The sequence below is a fragment of the Schistocerca americana genome, chromosome 1 (genome assembly GCF_021461395.2).
Source record: "Schistocerca americana isolate TAMUIC-IGC-003095 chromosome 1, iqSchAmer2.1, whole genome shotgun sequence".
In the NCBI taxonomy this organism is placed as follows: Eukaryota; Metazoa; Arthropoda; class Insecta; order Orthoptera; family Acrididae; genus Schistocerca; species Schistocerca americana.
This window is the reverse complement of record NC_060119.1, coordinates 511,402,977-511,422,719: the sequence shown is the minus strand read 5'-3', so window position 1 is coordinate 511,422,719 and position 19,743 is coordinate 511,402,977. Positions and strand designations below refer to the sequence as shown.

Sequence of the window (19,743 nt, the reverse complement as noted above, 5' to 3'; positions counted from 1 at the left end):
AGGAAGGGCGTTAGTGAGCTTCACGAACGATATCGTGAGAGAGCTCGTGTGCCAATACTCACGTTTTGGCCAAGTTGATGGAAATGTCCAGCAACAATTCTCCCAGCGTGGCCACCTCCTCTGCCTTCCATATCTGTGACTTTGGCTGCGCAACATCTGCAAATCGAACATGAAGACATGTTAATAAACGCAACATTGAGAGAATTAATTGCAGGTGAAGGGAAAAATTTAATCTACAAAATTAAATGGATCGTGAAATGTATCTCGTTTAGTTTAGGTTCGTGACAGTTATGATGTTCGATATCTGACAATACGAGAACTTTTTCTAGCACTAATCACTACTTTTACATCTGAAAAAAAATACTTTGGTGGAAAAATGCCAGTCGTTCATTTTCCTCGTTAACCCTTCGAATCCCAACAACATGAAAAAATATATGATTTTAACATTTTTCACAAAATTAAACTTTATTGTTATCGTAAACAACAAGAAAATTGTCGGAAAGTTAACAGTCCATTGTTTTATGGAGGTTGTTTCAGTTTGGAACTACTGGGACATATCAACCACCATCATTTCCTGTGTAAACATGTTCAGAAACTCTTCCACGGAAGACTGACAGCTTACATTCAGAGAAGTCACGCGCAGCTACTAATTTGTGAGTTTAACGTGACAGGCCCATCTTCACTGTCGCTATCAACGTCGTCATAAATTGCATTTCCAATGAGTTCCGTAGTCCAGGACTTGGCAGAGGAGCTGAAGTTCCTCATGTACCTGCCTCAGATGCCTCTGAATCCATATCATTCCAAATTTCTTCTATAAAAGACGAATGTGTAAATAATGGATGACGTCTCGAAACTTCCATGAATTCATAAAGCCTAAATAAAATTTATAGTCCGAAATAATAATTAAAAAACGGGCCTGAAATTGAATAAATGTACATCCAATTACAAAATTAATAATGAGAGTTCACTCATAAAATCTGTAATATAAACACAAGTTTACGTTACAGTAACTGTAGACATATTTACTTTCATCGCTAATTGTCTCCTCACTTTGGTAACTATGCAAAAACTATACGTCAAGTTAATTACGTACTAAAAATGTGCGAATATAAACCACCTAAAATAACGTAGCAAACTCTCCGAGCTGAATGTTGCTTTGAACGCTGTAAGCGACCTCTGAATTGCTTTACATTCGTAGAAATACCTCAGCGTGCCGCCTGGAGTCTCTGTTTTGCAGTGGCTAGTACTTAAAAAAATTAATAGAATGGTGGTTTGAGGCAGAAACCATTGGGGCTCCGATAATCCTTAGAAAATTCCATCTGTTTCCAAAACATTAACATCGTTTTATTACTTAATTTGCATGTGTACTCTAATAGAATCACTCAATATTCAGAATATGGCACAAATACCAGACATTACCGTTATCTGATTCTTGAAGTTTTCCCGGCGGACATAATGTTCCATCATCTTTCGGGCGTGCACTCGGGACAGCGACAATTCTTCAAGCGACAAGAAGAATTGTCGCTGTCCCGAGTGCAGGCCCGAAAAATGATGGAACATTACCGTTATCATCTAAAAAAATTGAAAGCAGCCCCATCCTTCTTACGCAAATTTGCCGTTTTATTTTTCTTTCTCTCCTCTCCTAAACAAAACATTTTCTAACCGTGAGAGTTAGATGGGTATAAGGTAACTTCCTTTGAATAATACACTGCCACACCGCCGGAAGAAAATACAACACCTTCAAGGACAACAGCATTTAATTGACGAGTGAATGGACAGGGTGTCCAGTACTGTAGGAGTACATAAAAACAAAGTCAGACAAAATAAAATACATACGCCGAAACAGTAGCATCAATACACAGTATACCCCAATCCGGCTGCAACACAGGAGTGTATTCTCGTATGTAAAAGATCGTAAAGGTCTCGAATCACCCCCTGCGGCAGAGTGTCACATTCACTTTGCACCCTTTGTTGCATATCCGCAATGGTTCTTGCAAGCTCTGGAGAACGAGTAAGTTCCCGGTTTACGATGTCCCATACGTGTTCATTTGGCGAGAGATCTGGTGATCTTGCTGGCCACAGCAGTCGTACATCACGAAGAGCACGTGGCGCCGTAGCAGCTCTATGTGGACGTGCACTGTCCTGCTCAAAGAGCACATTATCTTCCTATCGAAGAAACGGCGATAAAGCCCACCCAGCTAGCCGCTCGGTCCAACGCGCTGCTTCTCGAGCGGGAGGGCGTGCCGGTCCCCAGCACGAATCCGCACGGCGGATTAGTGTCGAGGTCCGGTATGCCGGCCAGCCTGTGGATGGTTTTTAAGGCGGTTTTCCATCTGCCTTGGCGAAAGGGGGCTGGTTGCCTTTATTCCGCCTCAGTTATACTATGTCGGCGATTGATGCGCAAACACTGTCATCACATACGCGTACGCCATAATTACGCTACCGCGCAAACATTTGGGTTACACTCGTCTTGTATGAAAGGGTTCCCGGGAGGTGATCGGTGATCCACTGGGGGCCGAACCGCACAATAACCTTGGGTTCGGTGTGGGGCGGCGGTGGGATGCGTGGCGCTGTGGCCTGTTGTGCGGTTGTGAACCACTAAGGGCTACGGCGGTACGAAGCGTCTCCGTCGTTTCTAGGTCCCCATTTTGATACATAACACACACAATCACGGGGATACCAACCTGTGCAGTATAGCGGGCACTGATTTTTTACGCTGAAGAAACACCAAACATAACAGAGAGTTGTAACTGATGGACTCCCACACCATGAAACCTGGAGTGGGACCTGTGTGTCGTGGGCGGATGCTCTCGAGAATAGGGTGCTCAACAGGTCTCTCCTGTACAGGTGTGCGTCCGTCACTCGCATACACAAAGAACCTGCCGGCAGAAGTGGCCGAGCGGTTCTAGGCACTACGGTCGCAGGTTCGAATCCTGCCTCGGGCATGGATGTGTGTAATGTCCTTAGGTTAGTTAGCTTTAAGTAGTTCTGAGTTCTAGGGGACTGATGATCTCAGAAGTTAAGTCCCATAGTGCTCAGAGCCATTTGAATCATGTTGAACAAAGAACCTACACTCATCAATTAAGACAGCAATGGCCATGCCATTTTGCAGTCGATTCTTCCACGACGCCAGCATATCCGTGCTTGGTGGTCTAGTGGTGTCAGCTGTAGCCTGGCCACAGGCACATGTGATCTTAGTCCTGTTGTAAGGATACGTTTCTCAGTGGTCCCTGATGACACAGTAGGTGCGATATATGCCCGAATTTCGTCCCTGGATGATATGCAGTCGGCCACCACTTCTCGTACAATGTGTCGATCTTGACGCGAGTCTGTACTATTGGACAACCAGAACCTGGTCTACAGGCTTTGTTCCACAAGACCACTGCCAGAAGCAGCGACACATCACCGATACTTTGTGCTCAACACGTATAGCAATCCGTCGATACGTCCTTCCAGCTTCCCGCAGACCCACAATGCGATGCCGTTCAGATGGCTTAAGTTGTTCGACGGGCGTATGTACTCGTCGGCGGGGTATGATTGTATCCTAGAATGAAGATTGCGAACACTATTAACTCCAAACTCAGCACAGCAACTACCTGTAGAGTCAACTCAGAAGGCATCCAGACAGAACTCCTGAGCACCATCCGATTGCCGGCGACCGTGCCGGATGAATCACTAACACCATATGCTCTCAGTATGCACTTATTATACCCTGGTGCCGCTGAACACAGAGTGCGTTGAATTTTTTCCAGCAGTGTATATTATATATTGCAAGAAAAATTAAATGTAAGATTTTCAGCGCCTAACAGACCACAACTGCAAGCCATACTCACGGATAACAGCGAAGAATGATTTCAAATAAAACATTTCTGGAACGGTTACCCAGAACTGCGGAATTTCCCGTTGTTATTCGTATTTCATGTCACCTGTATTTAAAATTCAGAAAAAACATCTCACAAAACATTTGGACAGCCTAAGTTGTAATGAGAAATGCATTGTTTGTATGAACTGCATATCGACGGCAATTTAGAAATGGCACAAATTCAGGTGCAAATAAACTGTTCGTCCAGCTATTTTTAGAGCTTACACACCCGTCAAGCTGTGCAGCGGTTAGCACACACGATTCGCATTCGGAAGGACGACGGATCAAATCAGCGTCCGACTATCCAGATTTAGGTTTTTCGTGATTTCCCTAAATCGCTCCAGGTAAATGTCGGAGTGATTCCTTTGAAATGGCTCACCCGATTTCCTTCCCTATCCTTGACAAACTCAGAGCTTGTACACCTTCTCCAATGATCTTGTCGTCGACCGGACGTTAAGACCTAATCTTCCTTCCTTCCTTTCCAGTGCCGTATGTTCCTACTGTCCACTCTTCCAAATTACTTAATATTTGTAGAACTTCGGACAAGCTACAAATTACATTGCTGAATTTTGCACGTGTTTAGCAGGCCCAAAACGACATGGTAATTCAAGACAAATGAGCCAATTCTAGGAGCCATTTGCTTACGGCGGATGTGTTTACTTTTCTGATGAGACGCAGACAAAATGTTCAAATGTGTGTGAAGTCTTACGGGACTCAGCCGCTAAGGTCATCAGTCCCTAAGCTTGCAGACTACTTAACCTAAATTATCCTAAGGACAAACACACACACCCATGCCCGAGGGAGGACTCGAACCTCCGCCGGGACCAGCCGCATAGTCCGTGACTGCAACGACTCAAACCGCTCGGCTAATCCCACGCGGCAGACGCAGACATTTTCTCCAAGAAGTTCCACAACAATATATGAGTCATTACGGGTGACTGAAGTTCAGGAAGTCAGATTTCGATTTTCGATTGTATATAGTCTTTGCGAGGGAAATAGAATGTTTATTTTTGCTATTCCCCGTATCATCCTATGTACCCTAGTCAAATAATGACATTTAAAATTAACAGTCTTACATAAACTATCATATGAATTCTACAATTGTTCTCCGACAGGGAATATACGTAAGAAATTATCAGAGACAGTATAGAAGTCTATTATACTGGCTAAATGTTTGAGCGGAGCTAAAGAAAGCCTCCATAGAAATTATACAAACGTACAACTGACGTATCAAACCGATCAATGTGAAGTGAGATGCAGTTTTGAAACAAAAGTCGATGGCTTGAAAATAATCAGAGAAATTAAGGAAAATTTGGTGATTTGGAGGAAGACTTATAACTTTTCGAACACCTGCTGCTAGCTATGGGAAAGAAGTGTTAAAATATATCAAATTGTAGCATAAATTGAATGTTGTAAATGCATAAAACTGCAACCAGTCAGTTTTCGAACCTTTTCAAGCTCCTATGTAACTTTCTGCACACCATTTGAAGATGAGCCTGAAAAGGTTCGAAAATCGGTTCATGAATTGAATAAACAACTACTTGAAAAAACTGACTGGTTGCTTTTTTCTGTATATACACTGATAAACAGTCACAGGTTCTTAAACATTCGTAATGGATAAGCTTAATAAACTGAAACTTCTCTGCTTTGTCTTGATCTATATACTCTCAATACAAATAGAATACTGATCGATATTTAAATATGTTACATTCGTGCATTCTAAACAAAACTTAAAAAACAAAAAATTGAAAAAAACGGTCAAATGTTTTGTGAAATGATTTCTCAAATACTAATAAATGAACGAGATTAGAGAAACATTCGACGCACCAGGGAATGATGCTAGAAATTGTGTACAGCAAATGAGGTGCCGGCTGAGAATTAAAAGTTCAATGTTTGACCAGAATTTTAAAACCTTCAAAGGTGCAAGTGAATATTTATCTGTTGGTATTTCACAAAGTGAGCCCCTTACGTCTTCAGCATATGAGCATCTGAACTGTTGTGCATCATTCAAAGGTGCGTCAAGAGTTTCTCTAATGTATTTACTTTCAGACAAATCATGTCACAAAACATTTTACTGCTTTATTCTTCAATTTTTTTACCACTATCGTAACGTACGCAGCCATTTTAAGTGAAGATTTTATTTACACGTATAATGAGGCTGTTAGCACTTCCTCCAACATTCCGCCAAGCTGATGTGTGAAAAATATATCCGAGGTTAAGAGTTTACAAACACAAAGGAATTACTTTATTACTTACAAAGACTGACACAGGTAGAAACCTCCATATAATTCCGGCATTTTAAGTACGTAAAGTTGTACTGTTAGGCCAGTTTGGCGCTTCCCGTCTCTTAAGCTCGTCAACAAATACAACAACCTACTAACAGCAATATCATGAGTGGATGTTCACCAAGGTTGAGTTCATGCTACTCGGCATGGCAATAAATAGTCCTTCTGGAAGTGATTTTTTTCCTTTTTTTATTTTCTCTCTCTTTTTTTTTTTTTTTTTTTTTTTTTAGCTCGGCGTGACACTTTCAGGTACTTCTCAATTGCTCTTTGCTTCTCCTCCAGCATTCTTTCATGTGTTTACCACATCTGTGTTTTTCTTTCTTTCTTTGGCCGGCCAGTGTGGCCGAGCGGTTCTAGGCGCTTCAGTCTGGAACCGTGCGACCGCTACGGTCGCAGGTTCGAATCCTGCCTCGGGCATGGATGTGTGTGATGTCCTTAGATTAGTTAGGTTTAAGTAGTTCTAAGTTCTAGGGGACTGATGACCTGAGATGTTAAGTCCCATAGTGCTCAGAGCCATTTGAACATTTTTTTTTTTTTTTCCTTGGACCCCTTCACGCCCGTTCGCTTACTCCATGTTAGTTGGAATCCATTTAAATTTCTAAATACTTTCCTTCTCTAAATATCTTTTTCTGATGCTACTTCTGCTTTTACGCTGTTTATTTCAAAATATTTCTAATCTTTCGTATCCAGTTCGCTGCTAATTTCTTCTGCCTTAATTAATTAATTAATTAATTTTGTAATAGTGTCTTAATAGTTTGGAAATTTCTATTCGTAATGTGACTTCTTGTCAGTGTGGGTAATGCATGTGGAAAATGAATAACATTTCGTGAGGGTTTAAATATGGCAGTATGTAATGACAACATTTGGCGTCGCTAAAAAACACAGCAAGGAAAACTTGAAGAAACAGGAAAACATCTGTGAGATGGAAGTAACTTCAAAAGTGAGTCATTGGAGCCTACAGAGTTATCGATTCTGACGAAACAGGCCAGGATGTGGTGAGAAAACAAGTTCGGGGGAACGGCCTGAAATACGAGGACGACGCTCCTGGAACCGGTGCGGCGCGTTCCACTTGGCGCGCCTGGGCTGCGTTGCATGACGGCTGTGCTGTAATCCGCTTCTAGCCCACAACTGCGGCTGCAGTAAATTGCCTTGGAGTTGGTCTGGTACCGTGCATTTTAACAGTATTGCGTAAGTCGAGCAAGCCACGATCAAGGGTTTCCTGCTGAAGTTCGCCACGGAAAGCAGGTGGTACGGAACGGCTTAGCATCCTTTCATTACACCACTCGGTCACGACAGGGACCAGTCCCGTCATCAATAACACAAAGGTTTCTACACTTAAAGATCCAGATACTATTCTTTTATAGGCGGTGTAAAGGACGTGCGTGGTACCCCTACAGAACACACGCTACTTTATTTGGGAGCATCAGATCAAACTTTTAACTCTTAACGTAAGTGCCTAGTGCTTGAATGTGTCTTAGTGTAGGTCTAACACGGTCAGGTCGATGACTTGCCCGATATGCACAGCTTACATAAATTAAAAGTTTTCTGTTTCTTTTTTGTTAATTTGTTGTATTTGTTTTTTCCTGTTCATTCCCCGTTCCAAAAGCAGAACGCGTTATACGAGTTATACTTCGCTAGAGTTAGCGTCTCTCCAACCAAATACCAGACGAACTGGAGGCCGGTTAAGGGAGTACCACTTTAGGAGAGGATTTCCATTTTCTGTACAAGCATTGCAATTAAAACCAAACTCCTAGGAACCCTGGCCAAAAGCTGGAAATTGAAATTATTTTAATTTTTGGACGATTTATCGCAGACGATCATATGAATGCCTAGTGTACATCTAGGTATATTTGTATACATGGGGAGTAAAGTAATGACCAATGGCGATGCGATCGAGACGATGATGTTGCCTGTGCTGTTCGCCTAATTCTGGAGTTTTCTTTTTTTTCTATCTCTCTGTATCCGTTTTTTACTTCAAGGAGGAGAGCGCCCTGTTTGTTGAGACACGGCCCAATACAGAATCGCAGTTCTGAAGCAAATTACCAGGCGAGTTAGTAATGGTGCGAAGAGGGTCCCAGTTGGAAATAAACGCCTTTTAGTCAAGGCAATACTCCCGAAAACCGAAAACATTGATCGGAGCCGGGGATTGGAACTATTTTTAATACAACACATAATCAGAAATGTGTGTGTAATTGTATATTTATTCAGGAGATTTACCGTGTTATATAGCCATAGAAGAACGACCGAAAATTAGCTCCAGTACAGTGAGAGTAAGTGGTCGCAATGGCCTAGCGGGTAGAGCGCTACCCTCCGGCCGTGAAGGTACCTCGTTCGATCCAGACTAGAAGCGGGGTTTTTTCACGGGCATAAAAGTCGTCTGGGCCGATGGGCTCGCCGTCCTCCCCCTCCTAGTGCCGCGTGGAAGAAAGGCTGCACTCTATACGCAGTCAGGCCAGCTGCCCGTTTGCAGGCTTGTGCCACAGACTACCTTTCTTTACCACACGAATACTGACGATGTCCTTTTTCTTCTAAATGCTAAGCGCCTATGTATTACACGAGCCATTTCAGCTTATAAAGCCGAACAGATGTAATCTTGAGCGACGATTACGTAGTATCACTTGCAATTCCTACTCCGTTTCATTCATTCTATTATACTTTTCTGAAGGACGTAATCACCGTCGTCTCAAATCTTAAACAACTTAACTTCACATCAAAACTGAATCTTTGTTCTTTTTAGAACGTGACGTAACACAGTGTGTCCCATGAACGGACGTTGCTTAGTTGACGAGGGATCGATCGCCTTGGTGTGTCTCATCTCAGGCGACCATCCCAGACTGAATCTCAAAATGGCACTGAACTCTGTTAGCACTTAGTTAAGTTTTTTTATATGCTTCACGTCACTGTAGTTATGAGGCTCTCTCCGCGCAGATGAAATCTAAGTTACGGAAATTTACCGTATTACACTCTGCTACAGAGAAACTAAATACATTTTATTGGCAAGACTTCTTCAGTGGAAGAGTTAAACTATCGAGGGAGAACGGCGTCCTTGAATAGATGACCCTCAAGAAATGGAAATGAGAACTGTAAATAACTGGCTAGGAGAGATTAGTATCTCTCGAATATTAGGTCTTACTGGAAGATCCGAGAATCTTCCTTTGTCTGTGCTCACTGGTTATGTTGCATAAGCCTTTTTTTTTTTACCATCTCGCCTTGCCTCGCACGCTACAGGAGATTATGAGAGAAATAAAAGGATGACGCGGACAAAGAAGTGGATCGGGGCGCGTGGCCATGCCCGTTACGTAAGGCGATCGTCTGGAACGTGCCCTTGGCGCCAACTTTCTCCATCCACCGGCGTCTACGCTGCACAGAGGGCTGAATGCAAGGATACGGTTACCTCTCTCTGGCAAGTCCACCGCTGCTACATGTTCCCAAGCAAATCCCGCGTGTTATCCGAAACCGCGCTAACAGGCATGATGGCTGGAACTAGGCGACTGAGAGTGACGTACGGCAGGTGGCAAATGCTGCAAACCATTCTATGACGGCGTACTACTTTCAAGCTTAGTTTGTAAAAAATACGAGATGGTGTCTGATGATGCGCCATTTTATTTATGTCTATTTATGACGACTAGAAATACCGAAGGAAGTAGTCTAATAGACTAAGAGCTGTTACATGACTGCTTATGAAACAGGAGATTTGTTAAAATTAATACTCTTTCCAAACAATCTACTGAAGATTACATTGACATACACGGTGCACAAAACCACGTACATAAAATTTTAGTGTGTTCAGAGAAGATACACACAAACCATTTTTTGTGCGACGAAAGTGTTACATGTCCACCGTTTCCTCACAGGGGGTCTTTGGGATCCTTGTAATTATGTTCAGAGACGGTGTTCAAACTTCCGCATGATGAATATCTAGACGTTGAGAGAAAGATTTTTATGTGACACAAGTGTCATTTGTGCACCATTTTTCCACTTGAAGGGTTTGGAGTTGGATTCTTCTTAGGCAGACGTTCACAGTTTCTTTCCTTTTTTTGTAACGTTGTAACACATTGCTACTGAAATCTGATACGCGATAAAATTACATCTTACTGTTAGGAATAGTAACTTTTCAATGTCCATATCTCTAGGTAAATATTATTTTTCTTTGCTATGTTGTGCTTACATAAATGTTCTCCCGACCCTTATAGATTTCTTTCTCTGCAGGGAGATGAAGTCTATGGCACAGGACACACTGTTAGGCTCTAGAAGAGCTGGTTGTCCGTTTGGCTGAATCCGCAGCCATTACTCGCTAAATCCCTGGCTGTTTTGAGCATGTGAGACAACCAATAGCACGTTGATCCAAGTTTTGCGTTAATGAAAACGGAGAAAATTTTCAGCATCACCTCTAAAACAATATTATCGTCATTTGGCGGTTTAATTACTGTCTCCGAACAACACTAGCGTCAACTTCTTCAATGAAACGGTACACCTATGACATTGTTGTCGTATAAAGAAAGCGATTCGTTCATCTGCTCTAAACTCTCTAACAGATTGTAGGTCCTATCCACTTATTTTACCCCTGTTATATTAATGACATGTAATAAACACAGTCCTCAAGGAATAATTACACTGCACAATATTTTAAATGTTCCTACTTTTTCCTACAGTGGCTCTTAGCTACAGGATAATCCTCCTAACATGCAAAACAAAGGAATGAAGCCAATTCAAGTACAGTTTAAAAATCCAATCCTCTTCCTAGCTGTACTCCAGAAGTCTGTCACGAAAGTGATCTGAAGCATATTCCACGTGATGTAAAAAGTATTGCTCACAGATTTACTGATTAGCTACTAGCAGCTACAGGTCCAGTGTCGTGCATCTTTCTGTTTGAACAGTGAGAAGGCAAACAAATCTTACGTATCAGATCCATACTCGTCAATGTGTATTGTAAGGTAAGCGAATGCATTCGTGAACTATGGTGTACGCTGTCACAAACCCCTGACTTTTAAACAAAAAGCTGCCTGGAAGATAAAATAATGGCTAAGGGTATTAGTGACACCGAAAGATCAGTAGGTCTGATTACAGGTTGTTCAAAGCATGTGACCCCAAGGTATTGCGAAAGCAAAGAGAGCTTCACTGCAAATTTAAACGCAGCCAAAATCTCTCAGACAAACAGAAGCTAAACGATGTCAAAGTTAGCGTAGGGAGGGCTATGCGTGAAGCGTTCAGTGAATTCGAAAGTAAAATTCTATGTACCGACTTGACAGAAAATCTTAGGAAGTTCTGGTCTTACTTCAATACAGCAGTTGGATCGAAACAGCATATCCAGACACTCTGGGATGATAATGGCACTGAAATAGAGGATGAAACGCGTAAAGCTGAAATACTAAACACCTTTTTTCCAAATCTATTTCACAGAGGAAGACCGCACTGCAGTTCCTTCTCTAAATCCTCGCACGAACGAAAAAATGGCTGACATCTAAATAAGTGTCCAAGGAATAGAGAAGCAACTGAAATCACTCAACAAAGGAAAGTCCACTGGACCTGACGGGATACCAATTCTATTCTACACAGAGTACGCGAAAGAACTTGCCCTCCTTCTAACAGCCGTGTACCGCAAGTCTCTAGAAACGGAAGGTTCCAAATGATTGGAAAAGAGCACAGGTAGTTCCAGTTTTCAAGAAGGGTCGTCGAGCAGATGCGCAAAACTATAGGCCTATATCTCTGACATCGAGCTGTCGTAGAATTTTAGAACATGGTTTTTGCTCGCGTATCATGTCATTTCTGGAAACCCAGAATGTGCTCTGTAGGAATCAACATGGATTCCGGAAACAGCGATCGTGTGAGACCCAAATCGCTTTATTTTTTCATGAGACCCAGAAAATATTACAGGCTCCCAGGTAGATGCCATTTTCCTTGACTTCCGGAAGGCGTTCGATACAGTTCCGCACTGTCGCCTGATAAACAAAGTAAGAGCCTACGGAATATCAGACCAGATATATGGCTGGATTGAAGAGTTTTTAGCGAACAGAACACAGCATGTTGTTCTCAATGAAGAGACGTCTACAGACGTTAAAGTAACCTCTGGCGTGCCACAGGGGAGTGTTATGGGACCATTGCTTTTCACAATATTTATAAATGAGCTAGTAGATAGTGTCGGAAGTTCCATGCGGCTTTTCGCCGATGATGCTGTAGCATACAGAGAAATTGCAGCATTAGAAAATTGCAGCGAAATGCAGGAAGACCTGCAGCGGATAGGCACTTGGTGCAGGGAGTGGCAAATGACCCTTAACATAGACAAATGTAATGTATTGCGAATACATAGAAAGAATGATCCTCTATTGTGTGATTATTTGATAGTGGAACAAACACTGGTAGCAGTCACTTCTGTAAAATATCTGGGAGTATGCGTGCGGAACGATTTGAAGTGGAATGATCATATAAAATTAATTGTTGGTATGGCGGGTGCCAGGTTGAGATTAATTGGGAGAGTCCTTAGAAAATGTAGTCCATCAACAAAGGAGGTGGCTTACAAAACACTCGTTCGACCTATACTTGAGTATTGCTCATCAGTGTGGGATCCGTACCAGGTCAGGTTGACAGAGGAGATAGAGAAGATCCAAAGAAGAGCGGCGCGTTTCGTCACAGCGTTATTTGGTAAGCGTGATAGCGTTACGGAGATGTTTAGCAAACTCAAGTGGCAGATTCTGCAAGAGAGGCGCTCTGCATCGCGGTGTAGCTTGCTGTCCAGGTTTCGAGAGGGTGCGTTTCTGGGTGAGGTATCGAAGATATTGCTTCCCCCTACTTATACCTCCCGAGGAGATCACGAATGTAAAATTAGAGAGATTCGAACGCGCACGGAGGCTTTCCGGCAGTCGTTCTTCCCGTGAACCATGCGCGACTGGAACAGGAAAGGGAGGTAATGACAGTGGCACGTAAGTGCCCTCCGCCACACACCGTTGGGTGGCTTGCGGAGTATAAATGTAGACGTAGATGTAGACTTAGTCGCTTCGGGAAAGGCCTCGCGAAAATGATGATATGCCTGTCTCCAGGTGCTGGCTTGGATGAATTTCACACTGACCACATATCAGATTCTAATCCCTCATAAACAAATGACATTAGTAAGATCCATTGGCGATGAAATTAATTCCAGCAGAGGAGAAAAGATTATTGTCGTTCAACGGACGACGGAAATACGATGGAAAGAGAACGGATAGATCAAAATAGCCAAAATATCTCAGATGGGCATTAAAAAATATGTGTCGTTCACAACTTTGATTATTGCATGAAAACGAGCAAATACCAGACAGTTCAAACAATTGTGTTCTTGGACTGAACAAATATCATCTCCAGACCGCTAATCAGAATGTAAGAGGACGATTAAACGGTCGGGTTCGTATGTTCCCAAAGTGCCAGAGCCTGACAATCCGGAACCAGCAATGATTATGACAGAGTTGCCTCTCAGGAGCAAGTAATTAAAAGTAAAGTTTTTAGCTAACTATTTCAAATGTATTATTAATGCATCAACTGTGGTACAACTGAAATATCTATAATGAACCATGGGAGTCGAAATATATTTCTCCAGCGAAATTCAGCTCGCTCTGTTCTTCCATGACATCTACAGCGCAGTGGACAATAGCGCTCAGCTTGGTGCCGGGGTTCCTTGATTTCAGTAAAGCATTTAACACTGTTCCGCGTTGCCGTTTAATGAAAAAAATACGAGCTTGTACAGAAGCAGGCCAGCGATTGGATACAAGACTTTCTTGTAGACAGAACTCAACACGTCGCTCTTAACGGAACTAAATCGACAGATGTAAAGGTAAGATTCGGTATAGCACAGGAAAGTGTGATAGGACCGTTGCTGTTTACAATATATATAAATGATCTAGTAGAAAGCGTCGGATGCTCTTTAAGGCTATTTGCAAATGATGCAGTTGTGTATACCAAAGTGGCAACGCCAGAAGATAGTAAAAATCTGCAGAACGACCTGCAGAGAATCGATGAATGGTGCAGGCTCTAGCAGTTGATTCAGAACGTAAATAAATGGAACATACTGCGCATACACAGAAAAAGAAACCCACTACTGTACAGCGGATTGATGACAAACAGCTGGAGACAGCGTCTGCCGTAAAATATCTAGGCGAAACTATCCAGAGCGACCTTCAGTGGAATGACCATATAAAACAGATTGTGGCAAAAGCAGACATCGGTTCTTGAGTATCGTTCATCTGTCTGGATCCCTATCAGTTAGGACTGATAGAGGAAAAGGAATGAGGGAGGGGAAAAACTGAGTTCGGTAACAAGTTTCAGCTAGTAATAGCGAATGCACTGTTCAAGAATCACAAGAGGAGCAGGTATACTTGGAAAAGTTAGATTGCATCATGGTCAGATAGAGATTCCGAAATCAGATACTGGATTGTAAGGCGTACCCAGGAGCAGACATAGACTCAAATCACAATATAGTAGTGATGAAAAGTAGGCTGAAGCTTAAGAGATTAGTCAGGAAGAATCACTACGCAAAGAAGTGGGATACGGCAGTACTAAGGAATGATGCGATGCAATTGAAGTTCTCTAAGGTTGTAGATACAGCAATAAGGAATAGCTCAGTAGTCAGTAGAGTTGAAGAGGAATGGACATCTCTAAAAAGGGCCATCGCAGAAGTTGGGAAGAAAAACATAGGTACAAAGATGTTAACTACGAAACAGAGAAAATACAATTGATCTATGAATGAAGGAAGTGCAAAAATGTTCCGGGAAACTCAGGAATAGAGAAATACAAGTCGCTGAGGAATGAAATAAATAGAAAATGGAAGAACTCCCTTTATTATTTGTATTCTGTAGTCACACAACTTCATTTTATGCCCTGAGTATTTATAATATAGGTAATGTGAATTGAACATTATCATGTCAACCACATGGAAGAATAGTTTCTTTGGCCAGAGATTAGTTTTTCGTTCACATAAATAATAGGATAAAATCTGTTCCTGCCTATCGGTCCCAGACATACAACTGTTATATTTGATAATTGGCAGTGGTTTCGAGATTACTTGCTGGCGTGCATTCGGCAGACGTCCCGTTGTATTAGGAAATACTGTGGAAATATAGGAGACATTTCGTCTATTCTTCCACCTTCCGATCATTACCCCGTTCGAATATCGTGCAATAGTATCTCCTTTCTCCAGTTTTGTCCATACCATGTCTTTAGGGTTATTTCTCCTATTTACCCTTAGTGTCCCGGTGCAACGTGTTTTTGCATTCAACAAGGTTTTAGCTAAAGCAAAGCCGTTGTAAAACTTATCCATGTAAACGTGATGGCCAACACGCAGCTTCTCTTCCAATAAATGTAGTACAATCTTTTCAGCATGCCCTTTTCCCTCCATATCATCACGCATCCCCGAATACACAGCGCATTTATTTACGAAACTTTCTAGATTATTTAGCATATACAATTTGATGCCATATTTATAGCTTTTGTTCTTTATATATTGTCTAAATGACAATCGTCTCCTCCAAAGAATCATTGATTCATCTAAAGATTGATCGCTGCCTGGATAATACACCTGACACATTCTGTTGTTAAAATAATTCAGTATAGGGCGTACCAATATAATCATCTATGTTTGCTGGATGTATTCCAATCTCTGTCTTCCTCTACAGTTTTTGCCCTCTACAGCTCCCTCTAGTACCATGGAAGTCATTCCCTCATGTCTTAACAGATGTCCTATCATCCTGTCCCTTCTCCTTATCAGTGTTTTCCACATATTTCTTTCCTCACCGATTCTGCGCAGAAGCTCCTCATTCCTTACCTTAACAGTCCACCTCAATTTTCAACATTCGTCTTTATCACCAAATCTCAAATGCTTCGATTCTCTTCTGTTCCAGTTTTCCCACAGTCCATGTTTCACTACCATACAATGCTGTATTCCAGACGTACATTCTCAGAAATTTCTTCCTCAAATTAAGGCTGATGTTTGATATTAGTAGACTTCTCTTGGCCAGGAATGCTAGTCTGCTTTTGATGTCCTCCTTGCTCCGTCCGTCATTGGTTATTTTACTGCCTAGGTAGCAAAATTCCTTAACATCATATACATCGTGACCATCAGTCCTGATGTTACGTTTCTTGCTGTTCTCATTTCTACTACTTCTCATTACCTTCGTCTTTCTCCTATTTACTCTCAATCCATAATTTGTACTCATTAGACAGTTCATTCCGTTCAGCAGATCGTGTAATTCTTCTTCACTTTCACTCAGGATAGCAATGTCATCAGCGAATCGTATCATTGATATCCTTTCACCTTGAATTTTAAATCCACTCCCGAACCTTTCTTTTTTTCCATCATTGCTTCCTCGATGTACAGATTTAACAGTAGGTGCGAAAGGCTACATCCTTGTCTTACACCCTTTTCAATACAAGCACTTCGTTCTTGGTCGTCCACTCATATTATTCCCTCTTGGCTGTTGTACACATTGTATATGACCTGTCTCTCCCTCTAGCTTACCCCCCATTTTCTCATTATTTCGAACATCTTGCACCATTTTACATTGTCTAACGCTTTTTCTAGGTCGACAAATCCTACGAGCGTGTCTTGATTTTTCTTTAGTCTTCCTTCCCTTATTAACTTGCAACGTCAGAATTGCCTCTCTTGTGCCTTTATCTTTCCTAAAGCCAAAATGATCGTCATGTAGCGCCTCCTCAATTTTCCATTCTTCGGTATGTTATTCTTGTCAGCAACTTGTATGCATGAGCTGTTAAGCTGATTGTGCGGTAATTCTCGCACTTGTCAGCCTTTGCCGTCTTCGAAATTGTGTGGATGATGCTTTTCCGAAAGTCAGATGGCATGTCGCCGTAGTCATACATTCTACACACCAACGTGAATAGTCGTTTCGTTGCTACTTCCCCCAATGATTTTAGAAATTCTGATGGAATGTTATCTATCCCTTCTGCTTTATTTGATCTTAAGTCCTTCAAAGCTCTATTAAATTCTGATTCTAGTACTGGATCCCCAATCTCTTCTAAATCGACTCCTGTTTCTTATTCTATCATATCAGACAGATCTTCCTTCTCATACCTATCCGCTCTCTCCTCTCCATTTGACAGTGGAATTCCCGTTGCACTCTTAACACGTTCGCTTATAATGCGTCTCCGCGATCAACAAGCCAGTGCGGGTAAAGCTTATAAGCGGTGCGTTCGCTAGCTGAGTGCTCAGTTTAGTTTGTTCGGCTGTGCACTCGTGTTAGTACAAGCAACAAACGCAATATCACGTAACGTTTTCCCGTCTGCAGTTGTGTGTTTTCGTCTTTAGTCGTCTGTGTTGTGCATTGTTTGCAATGGCGGCGAATCAACCAACACCGGGGCCTTCTAACCCTACAAAGAGTAGAAAGAGTGAACAATATACTGACCATGAGTTACTGAGTGTGTTAGTGATGTTGAGTTCGGAGGGGGCGAACCAGAGGACGGTGGCTGGAATTTGGAGATGCAGAAACATACCATAGTGATGACAGTGTGGAAGTAGAACTGTAGAATATGTTTTGCGACAGTTCGTAATCAGGCGATACGGACGACTATAATGAAGGAATCGCCGACGATGAAGAACCCGCGCTCGCAGAAGTAAGCAAACCAGGTGCGACTTGGCATGAAGAACCACATGGGATGCAGTATCATCCGTTTACAAAAGCAGAATGTTTGCAGATAAATCCTGCTGGAAATACGTTAATGGGTTTCTTTAGGCTACTGGTTACAGGTGACATTCTGCAGCTCGCATTTGGTGAAAAGAACGGTAACGCCCACAATATATTTGCGAGCGAATATACGAAAGAGGGCTCTAGGATTAGTAATTGGAAATCTGTAAATATAGGAGAAACACTAGTCTTCCTGGGTATTTCATTACATACGCGTAATGTCAAATATACCCGATCACAAGACTACTGGAAGAAAGACCCGCTGTCCGAAAACAGAGGAATAGCGATGAGTATGGGCAGAGACAGATATTTGCTCATCTTACGCTCACTGCATTTTGCGGAAAATCCAAACTCAAAAACATTTTATCACCTTGCATCACTGAGTGATAGCGCCGTATTTATACTTACTTATGCGTTTTCTCGCTTGTAGATACGCCTGGTTGACGGCGTCGTAGGTGATACACGTGTGCTCGCCGCCGTACCCACTGAAATAAAGAAACACCACAGCTTTAGTTCCTCATCGACAACACAAATAGTTTTTAAATGTGGACGAACACTAAAATATTTTGTAACACAACCACAACTAGTAACAGAAAAGAAGTTGGTCTCTCTCTCTCTCTCTCTCTCTCTCTCTCTCTCTCTCTCTCTGTCTATCTATCTATCTATCTATCTATCTATCTCTCGCTCGCTCTGTCTCCTGTGCTGTCTCGCAGTTTAGTAACGGAAGCAATCACGTTATCAGTAGACGCTGCAAATTAAATGTTAGTGGCGTGGAGCCAGAAGAACGCAGAATTTCGTTCAGGTTTCCAGTACTAAAGGCGATTAAGATTCTACATCCATCCACTTCAGCCCCACTCGTATTTAGACCGATAAGGGGCAAACAATATTTACGTATTGTCACCCACACCTCACATCGAAACATTTCGAACGATGTTGCACAATAGAGAAGATACACATTCGGAAGGTTCGAATGATTCATCCAGCTATTAAGATTTGAACTCCATAAACACCCTTTGCTACCCTTGCTTCTCTTTAAGTTACAATGGTAAATATATATTCCACAGGAACTTCTATGTAATAGCTATATGCTCCTGGTTCACTGGTATGAATATTTAGTACCCTATAACTCATTATAGACTTATAATGCAGTCTTATTCATTATTATTCCCAAAGACTGCATACTGATACATATTTCATTATTAAGCTATAAAAACCATTCTGTCGCTTTACAGGTTGACTGAGTTTCCTCTCCAGTGACTTCGACGTCTAAGTGATGTGTATCACTACCCTCCTTTTCTGCTTGGTACTATTAGTATGGGTCTGCTGCTCCGGCAACCGTTTGTTACATCGATGAGACCAAATCATCAACCCATTCGGGAAGTATGTGAGCTCGAGGTAACAGTTTATTTTGGCCTCATGCTCAGTTCCATTCGTGTGTGATATTTTGGTTCACTGTTACTTGGTGTGGTAACTTTCGAAGTGAGTTGTTTTCTTAAGAAACCTATTCTTAGCTCGGAACAGGATGACCAGAAAGGATTACTACATCATCCTCGTACATTATCTAGCTCACAGGTCTCATAATTTAACTCTGTTTTCTATGCCACCCTCATGTAGATAAAATATGAACCAATTGAAAGTAAATGGATCATTTACTAATTAATATTAGACAGCGTAAAGCTTTGCAATTGACTTGTCAATAACCTTCAAATGAGAATGAAAAATTTTCAAATTTTATTTTAGTGATTTTCTTGTGGACTTCTTCTTTTCACCTGTACAAGAGTTATTCATTATATCTTAGAGTTCTTAGTTGTAATGTATAATTCAGATATGTATTCGTCGCTCGTTTCCAGTCAGATATTTTGTGAACTGCGTGAATGAAGAGCTTTGGCTCGAAGGATCATTACCAGTGTGGAGGAAAAAAAATAATTCTGTAGCT

At 41.8% G+C, this 19,743-nt stretch overlaps 1 protein-coding gene across 1 annotated transcript in view; it reads right to left on the bottom strand.

Moving 5' to 3' along the window:
- LOC124604893 (chorion peroxidase-like) overlaps positions 1 to 19,743 on the bottom strand; it is a 243,605-nt gene that overhangs the window by 69,491 nt on the left and 154,371 nt on the right. Inside the window, exons 3-4 of the mRNA XM_047136517.1 lie at positions 18,216 to 18,292; positions 63 to 156 (exon numbers count right to left, since the gene is read on the bottom strand). Of these exons, the coding sequence (XP_046992473.1) occupies positions 63 to 156; positions 18,216 to 18,292 (171 nt within the window). The remainder of the gene's footprint in view (positions 1 to 62; positions 157 to 18,215; positions 18,293 to 19,743) is intronic.